The 21,671-nt window shown below is 44.5% G+C and overlaps 1 protein-coding gene across 1 annotated transcript in view; it reads left to right on the forward strand.

The window, feature by feature from the left end:
- Positions 1-21,671, forward strand: part of Snrnp40 (small nuclear ribonucleoprotein U5 subunit 40) — a 30,062-nt gene extending 8,391 nt beyond the window's left edge. The window contains exons 5-10 of the mRNA XM_051171422.1: positions 2,843-2,965; positions 9,915-10,035; positions 13,479-13,561; positions 15,420-15,481; positions 19,161-19,264; positions 21,102-21,671. Of these exons, the coding sequence (XP_051027379.1) occupies positions 2,843-2,965; positions 9,915-10,035; positions 13,479-13,561; positions 15,420-15,481; positions 19,161-19,264; positions 21,102-21,151 (543 nt within the window). The 3' untranslated portion in view covers positions 21,152-21,671. The remainder of the gene's footprint in view (positions 1-2,842; positions 2,966-9,914; positions 10,036-13,478; positions 13,562-15,419; positions 15,482-19,160; positions 19,265-21,101) is intronic.

Genomic DNA, 21,671 nt, shown 5'->3' on the forward strand with positions numbered 1-21,671 from the left:
GTTTTTTTGTTTGGTTTTGTTCTGGGTTTCTGTTTCTTTTCCAGATAGGACTTCTCTGTGTAGCCCTATCCTTTAACTCACTCTGTAGCCCAGGCTGGCCTCCTGAACCGCCACCACCATGACCTAGACAAAGACAATTAGAAGACAAACAGCTGCTTTTCCATCATCATTTCTTTGTTCTGTATGAATAACCAAAAGATTTCCTTCTCAACACTTTTTGTTGTTGTTGTTTTTTCTGAGATAGGGCTTCTCTGTGTTGTATCCTTGGCTGTCCTGGACTCGCTTTGTAGAGCAGGCTGGCCTTGAGTTCACAGCAATCCACCTGCCTCTGCCTCCTGAGTGCTGGGATTAAAGGTGTTTAAACAGGCTGCTCTGTGGCCCAGAGAACTTCAGACTCTTGGCCGAGCCCCTGCAGAAGCTGGGAATACAGGTGCACGTTGTTTACACACTTTAGCAAAAGAATCTGAGCCAAGCTGTGGCATGTGTCTTTAGTACCCGGTACTTGGGAGGCTGAGACAGCAGGGATCCTTGAGACCGGGAGTCTGGGGCCCTGTGCAGCAGCAAGACCTTCTCTTTAGAGAAACAGAAAGAGAGAGACCTAAAATGGCTCATTCCCCCAGCCCTCCATTGTGTGAGAAACAGTGGCCCTCACTTCAGGAGCATCTTGTTTCATAAACAAAGCACTGGAGACAGTAGTGAGATCAAGACAATGAATGACACAACCTTGCAAAGTCAAGCAGTGGCCTAGAATGGCAGGTTTATAAACTGAGCTGAGGGGTAGAGAGATGGCTCAGTGGTTAAAAGCACTGGCTCCAACTTTTAATCCCAGCACTAGGGGAGGCAGGGGGAGGTGGACCACTGTGGCTGGGAGGCCAGCCTGGTCTACATAGTGAATCCAGGACAGCCAAGGCTACATAGAGAAACCCGGTTTCAAAAAGCAAAAAAGAACACTGGCTTCTCTTCCAGAAGTCCTGATTTCAATTCTCAGCAACCACATGGTGGTTCACAACTGTCTATAATGAGATCTGATGCCCTCTTGAAGATAGAGCATTCATAAACATAAAATTAATTAATTAAAAAAAAAAACTGAACTGAGCCGGGTGTGGTGGACGCCTTTTAATCCCAGCACTTCCGAGGCAAAGGTGGACAGATCGCTGTGAGTTCGAGGCCAGCCTGGTCTACAAAGTGAGTCCAGGACAGCTGAGGCTATTACACAGAGAAACCCTGTCTTAAAAAAACCAAAAAAAGGACTGGAGAGATGGCTCAGTGGTTAAGAGCATTGACTGCTCTTCCAGAGGTCCTGAGTTCAATTCCCAGCAACCACATGGTGGCTCACAACCATCTATAATGTGTTCTGATCATACTGTATATAAATAAATCTTTAAAAAAAAAAAAAAACAAAAACAAAAAAAGAAAAAACAAAACACAAGGGGGCTGCAGAGATGGCTCAGAGGCTAAGAGCACTGACTACTCTTCCAGAGGTCCTGAGTTCAATTCCTAGCAATCACATGGTGGCTCACAACCATTGATAATGTGATCTGGTGCCCTCTTCTGGCCTGCAGGTGTACATGCAGGCAGAGCACTGTATAAATAATAAATAAATCAATAAATCTTTATGCCAGGCATGGTGGTGCATGCCTTTAATCTCAGCACTTGGGAGGCAGAGGCAAGCGGATTGCTGTGGGTTTGAGGCCAGCCTGGTCTACAAAGTGAGTCCAGGACAGCCAAGGCTACACAGAGAGACCCTGTCTCGAAAAATACAAAAACAAAAAAGAAAAAAAAAAAACTGAGTTGAACATCAAACTGTCCTCTTTACATTTTACATACTAGTTTTGTTTTGTTTTTTAAGATTTATTTTTAGGGCTGGAGAGATGGCTCAGCAGTTAAGAACACTAGCTGCTCTTCCAGCGGTCCTGAGTTCAGTTCCCAGCAACCATATGGTGGCTCATGACCATCTAAATTGAGTTCTGGTGTGTAGACATATATGCAGGCAGAACATTGTGTATATAATAAATAATAAGTATTTTTTTTTAAGAGATTTTTGGGGGGCTGGAGAGATGGCTCAGAGGTTAAGAGCACTAACTGCTCTTCCAAAGGTCCTGAGTTCAATTCCCAGCAACCACATAGTGGCTCACAACAATCTATAATCAGATTTGGTGCCCTCTTCTGGTTTGCAGGCAGAATACTGTATACATAATAAATAAATAAATTTTTTTTTTTAAGATTTTATTGTTGCCGGGCGTGGTGGCGCACGCCTTTAATCCCAGCACTCGGGAGGCAGAGGCAGGCGGATCGCTGTGAGTTCAAGGCCAGCCTGGTCTACAAAGTGAGTCCAGGATGGCCAAGGCTACACAGAGAAACCCTGTCTCGAAAAATCAAAAAAAAAAAAAAAAAAAAAAAAAAAAAAGATTTTATTGTATGTTTGTAGGTTGTGTTGTCTACATGTCTGTCTGTGCACCACTTTTGTGCCTGGTGCCTGTGGAGGCCAGAAGAGGGAGCCAGATTCTCTGGAACTGGCTGGGAAATGTAGTTGGGTCCTCTACAGAGCAGCCAGTGCTTTTAATCCCTGAGCCATCTCTCCAGCCCAGATTCTGGTTATTTTAAAGTTTAGTAGGCATGTGGCCTTGTAGGCAAGCTTGGCTATTTAGTAATTTGCTGCTCTCAAATTCCTAGTTTGGGTGGGAGGGAGGTAGCTTGGTGGACTTTGTTCCAGGTCAGGAATAGCTGAACTGCCAAGCATTAGCAAGGCCTGGCGTTTCCCATCCATTGGAAGCTGAATGAGGCATGTGCTGTGCTTGCTCCTGAGAATGATGTTACTGATGGTGCCTGTTTTCTGCTTCAGCTTTGGGACATCCGGAAGAAAGCAGCTATCCAGACATTTCAGAACACATACCAGGTGTTAGCTGTAACCTTCAATGACACAAGTGATCAGATTATCTCTGGTGGAATAGACAATGATATCAAGGTATGTTTGCTTATATCATATTTGCTGTTCAGAATGATGAGATTGTAGGAGGTTGATACTTAATGCCAACCAAAAAGAACGTAGCATGGTGGCGCACACCTTTAATTCCAGCACTCGGGAGGCAGAGGCAGGTGGATCTCTGTGAGTTTGAGGCCAGCCTGGTCTACAAAGTGAGTCCAGGACAGCCAGGGCTACACGGAGAAACCCTGCCTCAAAAAACCAAAAAAAAATAAAAATAAAAAAAGAACATTTCTTTTTGTCCTGTTCTAAGTACTTCCTCAGTCAAAGGTTACATTTAAATGTATAAATGTTCATATAAATGCTACCAAGAGTCGCGTGGTCAATATGACGTGTGAGGGGAACTGTGAAAAATACAGAGTATTGTAATCCCAACACTCGGAGGCAGAGGCAAGTGGATCTCTGAGTTCAAAGCCAACCTGGTCTTACTACAGAGTGAGTTCGGGACAGTTGGAGCTACATAGATACTATCTTGAAAAAAGAATACAGAGTGTTTTCGTTCCCAGCTAGACGTTGGTCTGTTCGTCCTGTTACACTCATTTCTGTGTGTGGAAGGTGGAGAACAATTAGCAGGAAGTTCTCTTCTGTCACCAGGGTCCTAGGAGTTGACCTCAAGCTGTCAGCTTGGCAGCAGGTGGCACTACCTGCTGAGCCATCACAGCCCACAAAAGACACTGCAAATCACTCAGCTCTCTGGTCTAATGAGACAGTGACTGGTCTGTGACTGTCCTTGTCCCTCCATGCGGTTCTTCCTGACACTATGGAAAGGACATTTCTATACTTGCCCAAGAAGAGACAATTTAAAGATGTTGGAGAAGGGCCATGGAGCGTCCAGCACTTGGATTCTACCTCCAGTCCCGGCATTTTCTAGTTTTGTGATTGCTGTGTGGTCTTCAGCTCTTTTATGCTCCAGTTTCCTCACACGAACAGCTAAGAGGGTGATGACCCAGTGTCTGTCTCTCAGGGTTGTGAGGTTCAGTGTAGTCCAAGATGTAGCAAATGCCAGTTGACTAGCAGTTCTGGAGCTACACTTGATGCCTCTACATCTCTACTTGGTGTCTTTGAGGTGTTCAGAGACTTTATCTTTCCATCTGCTATGTGTTAGTTAGGTCATACTCAAGGTCCTGTTGTGGCCCTGCTTAGAAGCTATTACTTCCCTTTCCCTCTCTCCTTTGCTTTTACTAGATGAACTGTCCTTACTTTTGTCTAACAGTGGTCCTATAAATGGGGAAAGGGCTTCAACCTTTTTTTCTTTGTCATGCCATCAGCCTCCTGATTTCCTTCGTTCACATGCACACGCTTGCAGGCGCACACGCTTGCAGGCGCACACGCCTTGTGTAGCCCTAGCGGTTGGCCTGAGTCAAGCTCTCTGTATAGCTAAGGGTGATCTTCCTGCCCCTCCTATTAGAGACTTAGCCATAACGGAATGGTGAGGGAAAAAATACAGGTGGCTGGAGATGCAGTTCAGAGGGTAGAATGGAGCCCTGAACTTGATTTCCAGGGTGGTGAGGCATGCTTGTAATCCCAGAATTTGGGAGGTGGGCACAAAATCAGAGGTCCTCCTAAACCTCTTGCTGTCATCCTGTGGGTTGTCCTTCACAACCATAGAACATTGATTGTGATGATGATGATGATGATGATGGTGACGATAACATTGTCTCCAGTCCATGAAGTGTAGACAGACAGACAGAACCCAGAGTTTTATTCACAGTCATCCTCATATTTATAAAACGCCCCTGAAGAGCTTTCTGTACTATTTTAATTTCTTCCTTCCCTTTGATTCTTCAGTCCCTTGTCCCCTGGTTATCTCTGATGGCCTACCTCTGCTACTGTGCGTCCATAGCCGCAGTTCTTTGCAGGGTTACCTGTGATGGTTAGTATTGGGCCATGACAGGAGGATGCTTGTGAGGGAGGGAGTGTCTTAATTAGTGTGGTTGAGGTATTGAGATCACACTAAATGTGGAGGTTCGGTTCCTTGCATAAAAAGAAGAAAGCTAGCTGAGCACAAGTATTCATTGTTTTCTGCTTCCTAATGCAGGCACAGTGTGCCCAGCTGCCTTGTGTTCCTCATACCCTAACTGGCAACCTGAGTGCAACCCCTGGAAGCCATGTGGTGAGAGGAGAGAGCAGATGCCTGTAGTTGTCCTCTCACCTCTGCATACGCACACCACTTAAGAGTCGTGCATGTGCACTGCCTCTTTAAATAAACAACTAAATGTGAACAAAGTAAATATGCTACTTTGGTATATACTTATAAAAATGTTGAGCCAGGTGTAGTGGCGCACGCTTTTAATCCCAGCACTCGGGAAGCAGAGGCAGATGGATCGCTGTGAGTTCGAGGCCAGCGTGGTCTACAAAGCGAGTCTAGGACAGCCAGGGCTACACAGAGAGACCCTGTCTTGAAAAACCTAAAATCCATCCCCCAAAAAATGTTAATGCTGGGGGCTAGAGAGATGGCTCAGAGGTTAAGAGCACTGTCTTCCAAAGGTCATAACTTCAATTCCTAGCAACCACATGGTGGCTCACAACCTCTATAATAAGATCTGGTGCCCTCTTTAAGTGAGCAGGAGTACATGCAGGCAAAAACACTGTATACATATTAAATAATTTTTTTTAATGTTAATGCTCACATGGATTTCCTATGACTATCAAAAGTGAACTGGTATGGTGGTTCACATCTCTAATCTCTATAAACCCAGCATAAGAGGGCTGGGGCAGGAGGATCACAAGCTTGAGAATACCCTGGGCAACATAATGAGAACTTATCTTAAAAACAAAACAAAAAACTGGTAAATAAATAGTCAGAGTTGGGCTAGAAAGATGGCTCAGTGGTTAAGAGTACTGGCTGCTCTTCCAAAAGACCCAGGTCAGTACCCAGCACCTACATGCCAGCTCTCTACTGTCTTTAACTCCAGTTCTGGGGGCTCCTACATCCTCACTGAGGTGTACATGTAGGCAAAACACGAATGCACATAAAATAAGAATAAACTGTAAATAATCAGAGTGTAGGGCAGTTTCCATCCCCAAAATGTCTCCAGTGTCGCTCTTTGTGCCAGTTCCCACCGCTAATGTTTATCAACCATTGGTAACAACCATTGTTCTGTAGTTCCTTATGAAGCAGATGGTGTGTAGCTTTGGGAGAGCAAGGTTCTTCCTAGTAAGCTATGAGGATTTGCTTCTCCTGTCTTCACCACGGGAATAGACAGACAGAAGAACAGCCTTGTGTTAATGCCGTCATCTTACTACAAGAGCATGGGTGCTGCTGCTGCCCTCTGTGAGCCATGGTGCAGGGAGTCCAGGGGCCCACCTTGTCCTGTGTTGGAGCTTTCTGCGCCTTCTCAGAGGGCGGTGGCTCACACCTTCCCTCAGGGCAGGTTCTCTGCAGAGAGTAAGTCCTAGCCACTGAATGTTGGTATAAACCAGTTTGGCTTTGAAATTTGAACTTATCTCAAATATGAGGATTATATAAATAGAGTCCCATGAATGCTGCAGTTAAATTTAGCTCTGTATTCTAAAATATCCTTCCTGTGTTTTTGGAAAGTGTCCCGATTCACATAGCCATGCAGTCTTCATCTTTCTAAGCTAAGTCTTTTGGTTTTGAGATAGTAGGTCTGGCCTTGAATTCACTGATAGTCGCTGCCTGCTTCCTGATGCTGAAATTAAAGGCGTGCACCACCACACCCAGCTTGTTTTGCTTTATTTGGGAGGCAGGTTCTCAAACGTGCCATCCTCCTATCTTCACCTTCTAGATGCTCACATTGTAGGCATATATTTAAACATTCAAGGTGGGTTTTTATAAGGGGTGTGTGTGTGTGTGTGTGTGTGTGTGTGTGTGTGTGTGTGCATATCAGCATATGTTTATGAGTGTGTATGAGTACACATCCCTTAGGAGGCAGGAGAGGGTATCTCATTCCTTAGAGCTAAGTTAACATGTAGCTGTGTTAACATGTTGTGTGTCCTGGAAAATGACCAAGGGTGCTATTCATTGGATACTCTGGAGCAACAAGTGCTCTTAACCACTGAGCCAATAAACCAAGAATTTTTTATTTATTACATATATAGTGTTCTGCCTGCATGTATACCTGTACACCAGAGGAGGGCACCACATCTCATTATAGATGGTTATGAGCTACCATGTGGTTGCTGGGAACTGAACTCAGGACCTTTGGAAGAGCAGACAGTGCTCTTAACCTCTGAGCCATCTCTCCAGCCCCCCAGATTTTCACTTCGGTACATGGGTTCATTAATTCCTTTTTGAAGAAAAGAAAGTGCCTTGCTTTAGGAGATGTCAAACATCCTTTTTTAAGTCAGAGAATGCCAGGCCTCCAGCTTTGTCCTATTATTATTATTATTATTATTATTATTATTATTATTATTATTATTATTATTATATTTTATGTGCAGCGGTGTGAAAGTGTCAGATCACCTGGAACTGGAGCTAAAGACAGTTGTGAGCTGCCATGTGGGTACTGGGAATTGAAGAGTCCTTTGGAAGAGGAGACAGTGCTATTAACCACTGAGACATCTCTTCAGCCCCCCAGACATCTTATTTATTCAGAAAAATTACATGGCAGCATTGAATGGAGTCTTTCATAATACCAATGACCTTCACAAAATTGCTAATCTTTTTCCAAGTGACATCCAGGTTATTTCCATTGCTGTTAATGTTTCTTTTTACATATTTGCTTAATCGCCTATTATATAAATATTTTTTTATATTTTGCCTCTAGAGTTATTCTTAGGAACTGCTCAGTAATATTTAGAGCCTGCCATGTACCAGGCATATGCAAAGTATTCTTATTTATAATCTTTCAGAATGGAAGAGCACTTGCCTACTGAGCCTGAAGCCCTGGGTTCAATCTCTAGCCCCACAAAAAATACAAAAGAGAGACAGACAAGAGACATGTAGACATTGTTGAGGCTGGAGATGTAATTCACTGGTGACTCACAAAGCCCTGGACTTGAGCCTCGGTGATGAAAAACAGCAAAGGACAGAACGCCTACATATCCTGTGTCTGTCTTCAAGAAGCGGCTCTAATGGGTTCTTTGCATAAATATGCTTTCCATTCTCTCTTTTTTTTAACGTATGTATGCACGTATATGTATGTGTGTATTTCTTCTATATATGTGTTGTGTGTGATATAAGATTTTTAAAAAACCTTACCGAGTGTTCTTTTATTTTTTGCTTTTTCAAGGCAGGGTTTCTCTGTGTAGCCTTGGCTGCCCTAGACTCCCTTTGTAGATCAGGCTGGCCTCGAACTCACAGAGATCCTCCTGCCTCTGCCTCCCAAGTACTGGGATTAAAGGTGTGCGCCACCACACCTGGCTCCTTACATAGTGTTTTTTAATTTTATGTTTACTTTATATAATGTTGGACTTTGTTTTCATTTTGTTTTGTGTTCAGTCAGTTTCTCTGTGTGTCCCTGATTGTCCTGGAGCTTGCAGTAGTCCTGCCTCTGCCTCTTAAATGACATTCCTAAATCCACCACTGGGCCTACCTTGTGTTCTTTTATTTATATGTTTTTATTTATTTTATTTTATTATTATTATTATTATTATTATTATTATTATTATTATTATTATTATCTTTTTGTTTGTTTGTTTTTTGTTTTGAAACCCTCGCCTCAAATGCACTTTATAGCTAAGAGTATCTTTGACTCCTGATCCTCCTGCCTCAGGTGGATGTGGTGCCACACACATGTAATCCTAGTGCTCAGGGAGGCAGAGGCAGACAGATTGCTGTGAGTTCTGGTCTACAAATAAGTCCAGGATAGCCAGGGCTATCCTGACAAAAAAAAAAACCTTTCCACCAAGTGCTGGAATTCAGCACTTGGGTTTTGGGTTTTGTTGTTTTTTGTTTGTTTTTTGGGTTTTGTTTTGGGTGATTGTTTTTGGTTTTTTAGATGGGTCTCATAACCAAGTAATCCAGAACTCTGTGTTGTTCAAGCTGGCCTCAAATTTAAAATCCTTGTTTATCTGTCTCCTGATTGCTACAATTAGACATATACCACTAAGCCTGGCATCTGATTTTTTTTTTCTCATTTTTTTACAGTTTTAAATATTGTTTCTTTTAGGTTTTTTGAGAAAGAATTTCTCTGTGTAGCTCTTACTGTCCTGGAACTCACTCTGTAGACAAGGTATATATGTATGTGTGTGTATGTATGTATACATATATGTGTGTGCATATATGCGCGTGCGTGCGTGCGTGTGTGTGTGTGTGTGTGTGTGTGTGTGTGTGTGTGTGCGCGTACCACATATGTGCCAAGTGCTGGAGAACTTCCAAAGAGGGCACTGGATCTTCCTGGAATGAGAGTTACAGATGGATGTGAACCACCATATGGGTGCTGGAAACCAAACCCAGATCCAGCCTGTTTGTTGTTGTGTTGTGGTTTGTGTGTGTGTGTGTGTGTGTGTGTGTGTGTGTGTGTGTTTGGTTTTTCAAGACAGGGTTTCTCTGTGTAGCCTTGGCCATCCTGGACTCACTTTGTAGACCAGGCTGGCCTCGAACTCACAGCGATCCGCCTGCCTCTGCCTCCTGAGTGCTGGGATTAAAGGCGTGCACCACCATGCCTGGCTTGTTGTGTTTTTAAGGCAAGGTCTCTCTATGTAGCACTGTTTGTCCTGGTACTGACTATTGTAGACTAGGCTGGCCTTGAACTCACAGAGATATGCCTGTCTCTGCCACCCAAATAGTGGGATTAAAGTCATGAGCCATCATGTCCTAAGCTTCTCTGCTATTCTTTTGTTTTCTGGAACAATGTCTGCATAGTCCTGGTGGTTCTAGAACTCACTATGTAGACCAGGCTGGCCTCACAACCACAGAGATCCTCCTGCCTCTGCCTTCTGAGTGCAGGGATTAAAGGTGTGCACCAGCACACCTGGCCTTTCTTTGTAATTTTTCCATTTGAAAATTAGTTTTGTGTTTTTCCAGGTTTGGGACCTGCGTCAAAACAAGTTAACCTACACCATGAGAGGCCATGCAGACTCTGTAACTGGCTTGAGTTTAAGTTCTGAAGGATCTTATCTCTTGTCCAATGCAATGGACAACACAGGTAACCTTGGAGAACAACACTGTTCTGGGGCTGGTGTCTGTTGACTGTAAAAACAGGCAGAGCACTTAGTATGATGTCCTGGGGGAGGTGGTGGTGTGACTCAGCTAGTTAAGCTACCTGTCATCAGATGTGACTACTTGCATTAGATCTAGGGGCTCCCGTGATAGAAGGAGAAAGTCGGCTCCACAGACTGTCCTCTGACCTTCATATACATTCCGTGGCATGTGTGCGTCCTCACTCACTCGTGTTTTTTCTCTCTCTCACACGTGCACACACTAAATAAGTACATTTTTAAAATTTTTTTTTTTCAATTTTATTTTATATGCATTGGTGTTTTGCCTATGTGTATGTGAGGGTGGACTTTCAGACAGTTAGGAGCTGCCATATGGTGCTGGGAATTGATCCCGGGTCCTTTGGAAGAGCAGTCAGTGCTCTTAACTGCTGAGCCATCTCTCTAGCCCCTAAAAATATTTTCTCAGAGGTCTGGGGAGTTAGCAGTGGTAGACTACTTGCCTCAAACACATGCAGCCCTGTGCTCTCTCTCTCTCTCCAGCCACATAGAAGAACTGGAGGGAAATGTGCATCAGAGGAAATGAAGTGCAAGGGGTAAAGGGTGCTAGACCATTTGCATGAGGTGATCTAGACTCCAGGACTGTAGTCCTAAGTCTCTTGTATAATCTGAGCTGTTGTGCCCACAGTGTTCCTCTGTGACTCAGGCATTCCTACATAGGTAAAGTCGTAGAGGGCTACATTTTACCTTTCATCTCTGCAATGCTGTGGATCCAAACAGGATACAAGAGACTGCCTCATTAGCTGAATGAGATGCTTGGCCGTTTGTGGTCCATTTGAGGCGTTTTTCTGGCTCTTTTCTGTGCTCTTTTCTGGCAGCTGTCTTCCCTCCCAGTAGCACTGTTATGGGAGTCCTCAGGAAAACATCTCAGCATTCTGGACTTACAAGCCCATTCTCTGACCCTTTCTCTTTGCTTGTTTTTGAGTTACAGAGTGGGAGGGTGGGTTTACTTTAGTAAAATGGGCAGTAATGAGTTTGGAATGTCCTTGGTGTACCAACTCATAAGCTTGTGGGAACTAAAACACAACTTGCTGACATTTTGTAACAAAATTGGTGCTTAACATGCCACAGATGCTCAGCAAATGTTTCCTGGATACCTATGCATCTTTCTTCCTGCTTGTATTCTCATATAGTAGCAGACTGTGATGTGTAGCTGACCTTGATTATAATGGCTCTAACTGCTGCTTACAGTGGCTGATTATATGTGTGTCCTAAGCTCAGAGGATTTACCATTGGCCAGCCTAGCATTCTGAAAGTAAGGAACACGAAGTTTCCGTATTTGTTATGGTTATCCTTGAAATAGGCTTTTTTTTTTTTTTTTTTAAAGTTCAAAGTTAACCTCAGCTACATAGTCAGCGTTGCCCTGAGCTACATGAGACTGTATAAAAACAAAAACAAAAACAAAAAAAACCTGGTGCTTTCTTTGTTTTTTTTTTTAATTTTGCAGAGCAGGAAGCCAAGCCAGTCTCGCTTTACCTGACATTACTCATATTTTTACATACATAACAGAGTGAGATTCAGAGTTCATGTCTTCTGAGGCAAGAATGTACGTAGAACACTCACTTGGTGTGTGTGAGGCCCTGGATTAAATCCCATCAACTGGGATGTGTGCTGAAGATGGGGACACATGTGTCCTAATTCTCATTGTGGTGGTTTCTTGCTTTGTTCAAGTTTAGACTGTTTAGACTGTCAAAGTGCCCATCAAAAGGAAAGGGTACGTTGGGTTTTACGGATGTGTGATCACAGCAGTCAGTGGCATTTAGATTGTTATGTGGAGGCTGGGGAGATAGCTGAGTAGATACCTTGCCTGCTGTTCAAACATGAGATGAGTTCAATTCCCGGCACCTGTGTAAATCCCAGACATCTGTAACCCCAGCCCTGGCCTACAAGGAGGCCCCTAGAGGTCACTGGCCAGCCAGTCTAGCAAATTGGTGAGTTTAAGGTTCAGTGGACCCTGTTTCAAAAAATAAAAGTAGAAGCTTAGAATGGTGGTTCACACCTTAAATTTCTGCTCTTGGGAAGTAGAGGCAGGGGAAGATCTGTGAGTTCAAGGCTAGCCTGATTGATCTACATACAACAATGAGTTTTAACCTTCCTAATGCTGCAACCCTTTAATATAGGGTTGTGGTGAGCCCCAGTCATAGAATTACTTTCATTGCTACATCATCGCTGTAATTTGGTACTGTTATGAGTTGTATATAAATATTCTTGGAGATAGAGGTTCGTCAAGGGGGTCAAGACCCACAGGTTAGGAACCTCTGACAGAGAGTTCTGGGCCAGGAAGGGCTACAATATGCGACCCTGGAGGGAGGAAGGGAGGGAGCGCGCACAACTGAGAAAGAAGAAAGCCTCTGATATCTACACACACGAATGTACACTCAAGCATGCACTCACATTATATACCTAAAAATATTTTTAAATTTTTATTTAATATATATGAATGTTTGTCTACATGTATGTATGTGTTCTGTGTACATGCCTGGTGCCCTCAGAGGTCAGAAGGGGCCATTGGATCTCCTGGAACTGGAATTACAGGTGGAAAGTTGCTGGGAGCTGGACCCAGGTCTTCTCTGCAAGAGCAACAAGTGCTCTTGACCACTGAACCATCGCTTCAGCCTCCAAGATTTTTTATTTGTTTTGTTTGTTTTGTTTTTCGAGACAGAGTTTCCATGTATAGCCTTAGCTGTCCTGGACTCGCTTTGTACACCAGGCTGGTCTCGAACTCACAGAGATCCACTTGCCTCTGCCTCCCGAGTGCTGAGGTTAAAGGCATCTCCACCATGCCCGGCTCAAAAATTTTTTTTTAATTAAAAAAAAACTGTTGGGGCTGGAGAGATGGCTCAGAGGTTAAGAGCACTGGCTGTTCTTCCAAAGGTCCTGAGTTCAATTCCCAGCAACCACATGGTGGCTCACAACCATATATACTGAGATCTAGTACCCTCTTCTGGCATGCAGGCACATATAATAAATAAATAAATCATTAGAAAAAAAAAACTGTCATATTGAAGTGTTGCTGGATATGACTCTAAATTGACAGAGAAATCATTTGGAAAATGTTTTTTTATTTTGGATGATGTGCATGTGAGTGTGTGCGTGTGTCAGGCTGACAGAGAGATCTAACTCTATTCTGTTGGAAATCCCCAACTGTTTTTCATCTCTCCTTCCTACTTCCCTTAGCTCCCCTGCTCTGTGCCCTTACTTAATGACAAGGACGGCCGCACTGGCCCCAGCTGTAGTGTAGTTTATTCTCACTAGAAGAGTGAAAAGGCTTTGGCAGTTGGCATCAAGTCGTGTTGGAGACAAGATTTTTTTACTGCATGCTGCTGACTCCTAGTTGTGTGTGTTGCTTGACTGGTTTGGATTTGCTTTGTAGTGCGCGTCTGGGATGTCCGGCCATTTGCTCCCAAAGAGAGATGTGTGAAGATATTTCAAGGAAATGTGCACAACTTTGAAAAGGTGAGTGGTTCCTTCCGAGGGAGTTGGTTTTGCTGTGCATTTGATCTGAAGAAACAATTAACGTGATGCTAAGGACAGAGAGTTGTTGACCCACTAACACTAAGAATGAGTGAAGTCTGGTAACCTTCCCTCATCAGAGCAGCCTCTGTCCTGCCTCAGCCCCCATGTGCTTAGGTTACAGGAATGTGCCCACATGCTGGTCTCACAGCTCTTCTTGCAGAAGGAAAACTAGTACAGCCTATTGGACATGTCAGTCACATGGGTCCCATCCTCACTCAAAGGACTGCTGACTTCAGTACAGGGCATTCCTGGCCTTTTATTTATTCCTTGGGAATCTCAACCTTGTAAGTCCCTGTCTGTGGCCCAGGCACCCATTGCTGCTACCCAGATACCAGTTGATGGGACCCTGGATTCACAGCCATTCCCTTTGTATCATGTTGGCCCAAAGCCAGCAGAATTTTCTCTAACCCTCAGGTGTCCAGATCAGCTCCTTTTCTGTCATAGTTTGGTAAAAGAGGTCACTGGTTTCCTCCTGTGTGTTTACTGAGGTTGCTTTACCTTATAAATAAGTCTTACTTCTTTTTATTTATTTTCCTTACTTAGTTTTTTTTTTTCAAGACAGGGTTTCTCTATGTTGCCCTGGCTGTCCTGGACTCTATTTGTAGACTAAGCTGGCCTTGAACTCACAGCAATCCTCCTGCCTCTGCCTCCCAAGTGTTGGGATCAAAGGCATGTGCCACCACGCCCAGCAATAAGTCTTATTTCTGTTGTGTTTGTTTTGTTTTGTTTCCTTCAGGATAAACAGCTTAAGTATTTTAATGAGGATCAAGATAAATGGAGTTAGGGCTAGAGGCTAAGAGCACTGTCTGCTCTTCCAGAGGTCCTGAGTTCAATTCCCAGTAACCACATGGCTCACAACCATCTATAATAAGATCTGGTGCCCTCTTCTGGTGGGTGGGTATACATGCAGACAGTACATTGTATACATAATAAATAAATAAGTAAATAAAATTTAAAGATAAATAGAGCTAAGGGAACCTTCATTTAAAGCAGAACAAATTTTTGTTGCCTGGTCTGTTCTTTTTTTTCTCTCCCACCCCCTCCCCCGCCTGCCTCTCCCTCTCTCTCTCTCTTTTCCAAAACAGGGTTTTCCTGCATAGCCTTGGCTGTCCTGGACTCGCTTTGTAGACCACCCCTGGCCACCACCCCCAGCTGCCAGGTCTGTTCTTAATAACTGGAGATTTAGGATTTCTGCATCTGGTTTTCATGTAGTATAAGATTACAAAGCAGTCTGGACAATGTCTCAGCAGTTAATAGCTCTGGTTGCTCTTACAAAAGACCAGGCTCTGGTTCCTGGCAACCACAGGGCACCTGACAGTTGTCTAACTCCAGAACCAGGGAATGTGATGCCCTCTTCTGGTTTCCTCAGTCACCAGGCACACATCATGTGCCCAAACATGCTTGAGACAAAACACCTAAAGCAGTACACTTAGAATATTAAAATAAGCTGGACAGTGGTGCTGAACGCCTTCATCCCAGCACTCAGGAGGCAGAGGCAGGCGGGTCTCTGAGTTTGAGGCCAGCCTGGTCAACAGAGTGAGTTCCAGGACAGCCGGGGCATTAAACAGAGAAAACCTGTCTCAAAAAAACAAAATAAATAATTGAAAAATTAGATAAATAAACATTTAAAGAAAGACAAGTAAAGTTACAAAGCATGCTGTTTTGAGCAGGAAGATGATAGCTGATGGTCATTCTGGGAGCTACTCAAAGTCTAGTAGGAAATGTAATGTCAGTCTGCTCCTAGCACAGCAATAGGAGTTTGCCACATTAACTGAACAGGGGGTTCCTGTTATTACAGAACCTCCTGAGATGTTCTTGGTCACCTGATGGAAGCAAGATAGCAGCTGGCTCAGCGGACAGGTAACGTTTCTGGGAATAAGGTAGAGAATGACATGTCTCCCTCTCTGCTCTCCAGACTGTATCTTCCCAGTAACTGTTCTGCTATTATCTGTGAATTTTACCTGCATCTGTCGGTCTGTCTGTGTGTCTCTCTCTCTGTCTCTTTAACAAAATATATTGCTTTTCACATCATACATCTAACTTTTATTAGTATTTCCCCATCTTATGTCTAGACAAACATTGGTACACCCGTGAATTACTCTGAGCAGTTGGGTTGTCTTGATATTCTCGTTAAACCCAGTGTACTGCTAGTTGGTCCTTGAATTGTGAGTATTTGCTAACTATTCCAAGAATGAATTCAATTGTCAGAGATGACAATCAAATTCCACTCTTGTGGGCCTGGAGAGATGGCTCAGTGAATAAGAGCGCCGCCTGCTCTTCCAAAGATCCTGAGTTCAATTCCCAGGAACCACATGGTGGCTTACAACCATTTATAATGTGATCTGATGCCCTCTTCTGGCATGCGGGGTACATGCAGATAGAGCACTGCATACATAATAATAAATAAAATCTTTTAAAAAAAAATTCCACCCTTGTATCATCCCAACATCTGGTCATAGAAGCTAGTAAGATGATTCCAAGCCGTGAGAAGTGCCAGTGTTGCTGAGTGAAGTAGGCTGGGTGTCTTCTATCTCTGCCAAGCCATAGACCACGGCTTTCTTAGGTGTGAGCTCAGATTGGTTCAGTGCCTTATGTTGTGAATGAGACACAGGAGTGAGTTCTCCTATCAGATACTGTCGGGTTTGGTGTCAGGTAGTGTGTACTTGAGGGGAAATCAGATGGAGTAGGGATTCTGAGTGCGCAGGTCAGAGGACCCCTGAGGTTCAGTGGTAGAGGCCTGGAGGTGGGGCTCTTCCCTAGCTCCTAGCTTTCAGCACATCTCAGGGTTCCCTTTGCAGACATGCTTGGAAACTTTGTCTTTTTTGTTTTTTCAAGACAAGGCTCTGGCTGTCCTGGAACTCACTCTATAGACCAGGCTGGCCTCAAACTCAGAGTGATCCTCCTGCCTCTGCCTCCCTGAGTACTGGGATTAAAGGCGTGCACCACCACACCCTGCTTTTTGTCTTTTTTTTTTTAATGTGTCTTAGGCATGAAACAGCTTTGGCCACCAAGCCAGACATAAAGCTAGGATGAGCAAGGGACTGCCATCTGTGCTGCCTCTGACTTATATATAAGAATAACAGCATTGCCGGGCGTGGTGGCGCACGCCTTTAATCCCAGCACTTGGGAGGCAGAGGCAGGCGGATCGCTGTGAGTTCGAGGCCAGCCTGGTCTACAAAGTGAGTCCAGGATGGCCAAGGCTACACAGAGAAACCCTGCCTCGAAAAACCAAAAAAAAAAAAAAAAAAAAAGAATAACAGCATTGATAAGATGTCTCTTTGCCCATTGGGAGGGGGTTAGTTTTTTGTTTTGTTTTGTTTTGTTTTGTTTTTTAGTTTCTCAATAATGGAAAATCTCTTAGATTCCTCAGGGTTGCTTTCTAAACCAGAGACTCAACCATCATTTTAGCCCTGTTTCCCCTAGGTATCCAATTTCCCCAAATACCCTTAATACTTCTCCAGTTTTCCTGGCATTAAACTTGGAAGGACTTAAACATTTTCAAGCATAATAGCGGGCCGTGGTGGTGCACACCTGTAATCTCAGCACTCAGGGAGGCAAAGGCAGGCAGATCGCTGTGAGTTCAAGCCCAGCCTGGTCTACAAAGAGACTCCAGGACAGCCAGGGCTACACAAAAGACAAAAAACAAACAGACAGACAGACAAAAACTTAAATAGACCAACAAGCCAGGCATGGTACCTGCCTATAACCCAGCACTCAGGAGGCTAAAACAAGAGACAGAGTTTCACTATGTAGTCTTGGTTGTCAAACTTGCTATGCAGACCAAGCTGGCCTTGAACTCAGAGGGTTCTGCCTGCCTCTCTCTTCCTCCCAAAATGCTAGGATTAAAAGTGTGCACCAGTGTGCCCAGCTCATACTTCCTGTTATAATGTCCTCTCATCCCCTCCCCCCCCCCATACCACTCCTTACAAGAGGATGCACGGCTTAGTCAGAAAGCAAGCCTGTCTCCTCTGCACAGGCCACCCTAACAGCTTAAAGTCAGCAAGCAGCTCTGTTACGTAAGCAGCCTGCTTCCTACCAAATGGTGACAACATGCCCAAGTGTGGAGAGGACAAGGAACCCCTCTAAATTTAGCATGTTATTGGCAGCTGTGGAGTGAGGCCTTGAAGTAAACCCTTGGAGATCTGGGTTTCTTCTGGCTTCTGTACTTGAGAGGTAATATCCAGCTCTTTGCAGCTTTGCAGCCGAGCCTGCATCTGGCAGATGTCCCCTTCCTACTCACAGATCACGGTCTTACGTGCACTTTAACCCTCCATAGCCCTGTTAAGGACACTGGCTGGCAGGGCCAAGAGGACTCAGGCGAGCCTGCTGACTTTGTAGGGGTCTGGCTTTATAACGCATATACTCATAATAACAACAGCAGCCTAGTCTATGTCCCAAGCACTTTACACATATTCTTACTTTTCTTAAAAAGCTATAAAAATCTTTTTTTCATTATTATTATAACAAAAGAACAGAGTTGTCTGGTTGGTTGCTCAGCCAGGGACCCACTGCCCTGGAGCTTGCCCCAGCTTTTCCGACTCTAGCACTGTTGGTCTCCACTCTGCCCTTGGTGGGGCTGGTGAGGGACAATGGTTTGTGCGTGGTGGAAGAGGGTACCACAGAGGGCATGAGCACCAGCTAAGAGGTAGAGGTAGCTGGGGCTCTGCCTCTTGTGTAGAACCATTTAGTTTGGGAAACAGGGTCTCATGTAGCCCAGGGTGGCTCAGATTCACTGTGTAGCTGGGTGTGGTGGTGCACGCCTTTAATCCCAGCACTCAGGAGGCAGAGGCAGAGGTGGATCTCTGAGTTCGAGGACAGCCTGGTCTACAAAGTGAGTCTAGGACAGCCAAGGCTACACAGAGAAACCCTGTCTCGAAAAACTTAAAAAAAAAAAAAAAAAAAAAAAACAATGTGTAGCCAAGGATGGCTTTGAAATCCTTATCTTTCAACCTGCTCCTGCCAAGTGCTAAGTTTATACCCAACTACTCCAGATCTTTTATCTGGTTGCTCTGGAGACTAAGAGCATAAGGATCTAATTAATCAACCTTTGTTTATTGTTTAGAGGGGTTAGAACATCTCACAGTTTATCCCAGGCTGGTCTCAAACCCACAATGCTCTTGGCGTACCCCATCCCAGTGCAGCTATGATCTCTGTACTTTCAGAATTTTCTAAATTCTGTAAATAACAAAATCACGGGCTGTATAAATTTTGTTGAGGTGGGGTTTTTGTTTGATTGATTGATTTTGTTTTGTTTGCTTTTGAGACTGGGCTTCTCTGTGTAGCCTAAGCTGTCCTGGACTCAATTTGTAGACCAGGCTGGCCTCAGCCTCAAACTCAAAGAGATCCACCTGCTTCTGCCTCCTGAGTGCTGGGATTACAGGTACACGCCATCATGCCTTCTCAGTTTTGTTGGTTTTAAGCCACCAGATACTCTCCTGATATAGTCCTAGTTTCTAAACCCCAGAGCATACTTCAGTAAACAAACACTCCCCTAGCCCTCTTCTAAGGAACCGCACTTGTTTGTTTTGGCACCTTGTAGGTTTGTGTACGTGTGGGACACCACAAGCAGAAGGATCCTTTATAAGCTGCCTGGTCATGCTGGCTCCATCAATGAAGTAGCTTTCCACCCGGACGAGCCCATCAGTAAGTCCACATCTGCCCTGACTGCTCCAAGCTCTCCCTGGGGTCTTAGGAGTCCGTTATGTGACTCCAGTGCTAACACTTGGGTTTTGAGGGTGTTTTGGTGTGGGATTTTTGGTTTTTCAGTGGTTTGTGGGGGGTGGGGCAATTGTCAACATAAAGCAGACACCAGTGCCATAGCAACCTAGGGGCTGCTTTTTCCGTGAACACTCAGATGAAGCTGCAAGTCCTTTTGGGTTTTTTTGTTTTGTTTTGTTTTGTTTTTGGTTTTTTGTTTGTTTGTTTTTGTTTTTTTGTTTTGTTTTGTTTTGATTTTTGCAACAGGGTTTCTCTATGTATCCCTGGCTGTCCTTGAACTCATTGGCCAGGCTGGCCTCCTCTCAGAGGTCCACCTGCCTCTGCCTCCAGAGTGCTGTGATTAAAGGCGTGCGCCACCACTGCCAGGCAAAACTGAAAGTCCTTTTCCTTCGGCTGGTGTCTTACTATGTTAACCTCTGTTTGGCTGGTGCTCACTACCTGTTCCATGCTGCTCTCACACTTGAAGTGATCCTCCTGCCTCAACCTCCCAAATACTGGACTCTTCAGGTGTGAACCCAGCACTCAGCACAGGAAGGGATCTCAGGAGAGTCAGTATGAGGCAGTTTATTGTGGAAAGTTTACTCTGGATCTAAGTGGGGCTTTAAGAATGAGCCTAAAGGGGCTGGAGAGATGGCTCAGAGGTTAAGAGCACTGCCTGCTCTTCCAGAGGTCCTGAGTTCAATTCCCAGCAACCACATGGTGGCTCACAACCATCTATAATGTGATCTAATGCCCTCTTCTGTCCTGCAGGTAGAGAACTGTATATTTATTAATAAATAAATCTTAAAAAAAAAAAAAAGAAAGAAAGAAAGAAAAGAAAAAAGAAAGAATGAGCCTAGAGTGGGCACATGCTTCTCAGGAAGGTTGCTGCCATCTACAGGTCAGTCTTGGAATTACTGTGGGGTTGCATCCAGTCCTCACCTGAGAAGAGCCTGCCTAGACTGAATCCTCTGGTCAGGTTTTCTCCATGCCTTGGTCTCTTGGAGTGACAGGGACTGTAGACAAGAATGACTTGTGAATATTTAGATTAAAATTATAATAAATTTGATTAGCTAGCTAAGCCAAGTAATGTGCCTTAAATTTAGAGAAAAAAAAATCTGGCCTGGGCGTGGTCGGCGCACTCCTTTAATCCCAGCACTCGGGAGGCAGAGGCAGGAGGATCAATATGAGTTAGAAGCCAGCCTGGTCTACAAAGTGAGTCCAGAACAGCCAAGGGTACAGAGAAACCCTGTTTCAAAAAACCATTTAAAAAAAAAAATCTGCTAGTGTTCCCTGGGGCTTTCTGTAAGAAACAGAGGCACACTGACGAGGTGGGATGGGCACTTGTAATCTCAGCTCTGGGTGGATCACTGGAGGTTTGAAGCTAACCCATCTACATAGCAAGTTCTAGATCAGCCTGGGCAGAATAAAGAAACTGTTTCAGGAACCTTGTCTGTGATGGCCCTAGGCCTAAATAGACATACACCCCCCTGTGGAGGTGGGGGGTCTGGGATGGACATAGACAAGGAAGATCTTTTTCTGGGTTTGACTTGCAAGAGCATCAGGATTTGAGTCTGGTTGTGTTTCCCTGGCACAGCAGTCCTCACAGATTCAAGGGGACTGGAATCGAAAGCCAGGCTGCAGTGTCCTGTGTGTGCTGTGTAGGAGGAGAAGCCAAGCTAAATCCAGTTGTTCTTTGTCACAACTGTCTCCTGGCACAGGACACTTGAGCCCCAAGTATCCCCAAGCCTTCATGGTCTTACGTCTTGTTCTTTTCCCTCAGTCCTGTCAGCATCCAGTGACAAGAGGCTGTATATGGGTGAGATTCAGTGAAGACGTGGAATGGAAGCTCCCAGGCTGTGTGACCTGAGGCTCGGACTGCATCATTGGCCAGGGTCAGATGGTGTCCGGGCTGACCTGCCTTCGGATGACCAGCATTAGCCGGCAGCTGAGGAGGTGGCCATATTCCAGCAGCCACTTGTACCCATTTACCAGAACAACTGTGGCCTCTGGTACCACCTGCCAGATTTCAGGGATTGGTTTCTTCTCTTTAAAAAATAAGATTTCTTCAGAGGGACAAACATTGGTTTGAGGTTTCCTGTTTTTTAATCTAGGTTGGAGACAGGGAATGTCAGTTGAAATTTGCTGGTTGGATTTGTTTGCTGATTTATTTTAAATTGAGTCACTGGCTTGTATATTTTTCTTTCTGTGTTTGAGTCATTTTGTATTAAAAATCCGAACAGATACCTTTTTACAAGAGCCTCGTAGCCTGGATCTACTGCTGCCTTTTCTCTGAGGCCTGATTGCTGTCGGTCAGGGCACACATGCATGTAATCCACTCACATTTCAGAGG

The sequence above is a fragment of the Acomys russatus genome, chromosome 29 (assembly GCF_903995435.1).
Source record: "Acomys russatus chromosome 29, mAcoRus1.1, whole genome shotgun sequence".
NCBI lineage: Eukaryota > Metazoa > Chordata > Mammalia > Rodentia > Muridae > Acomys > Acomys russatus.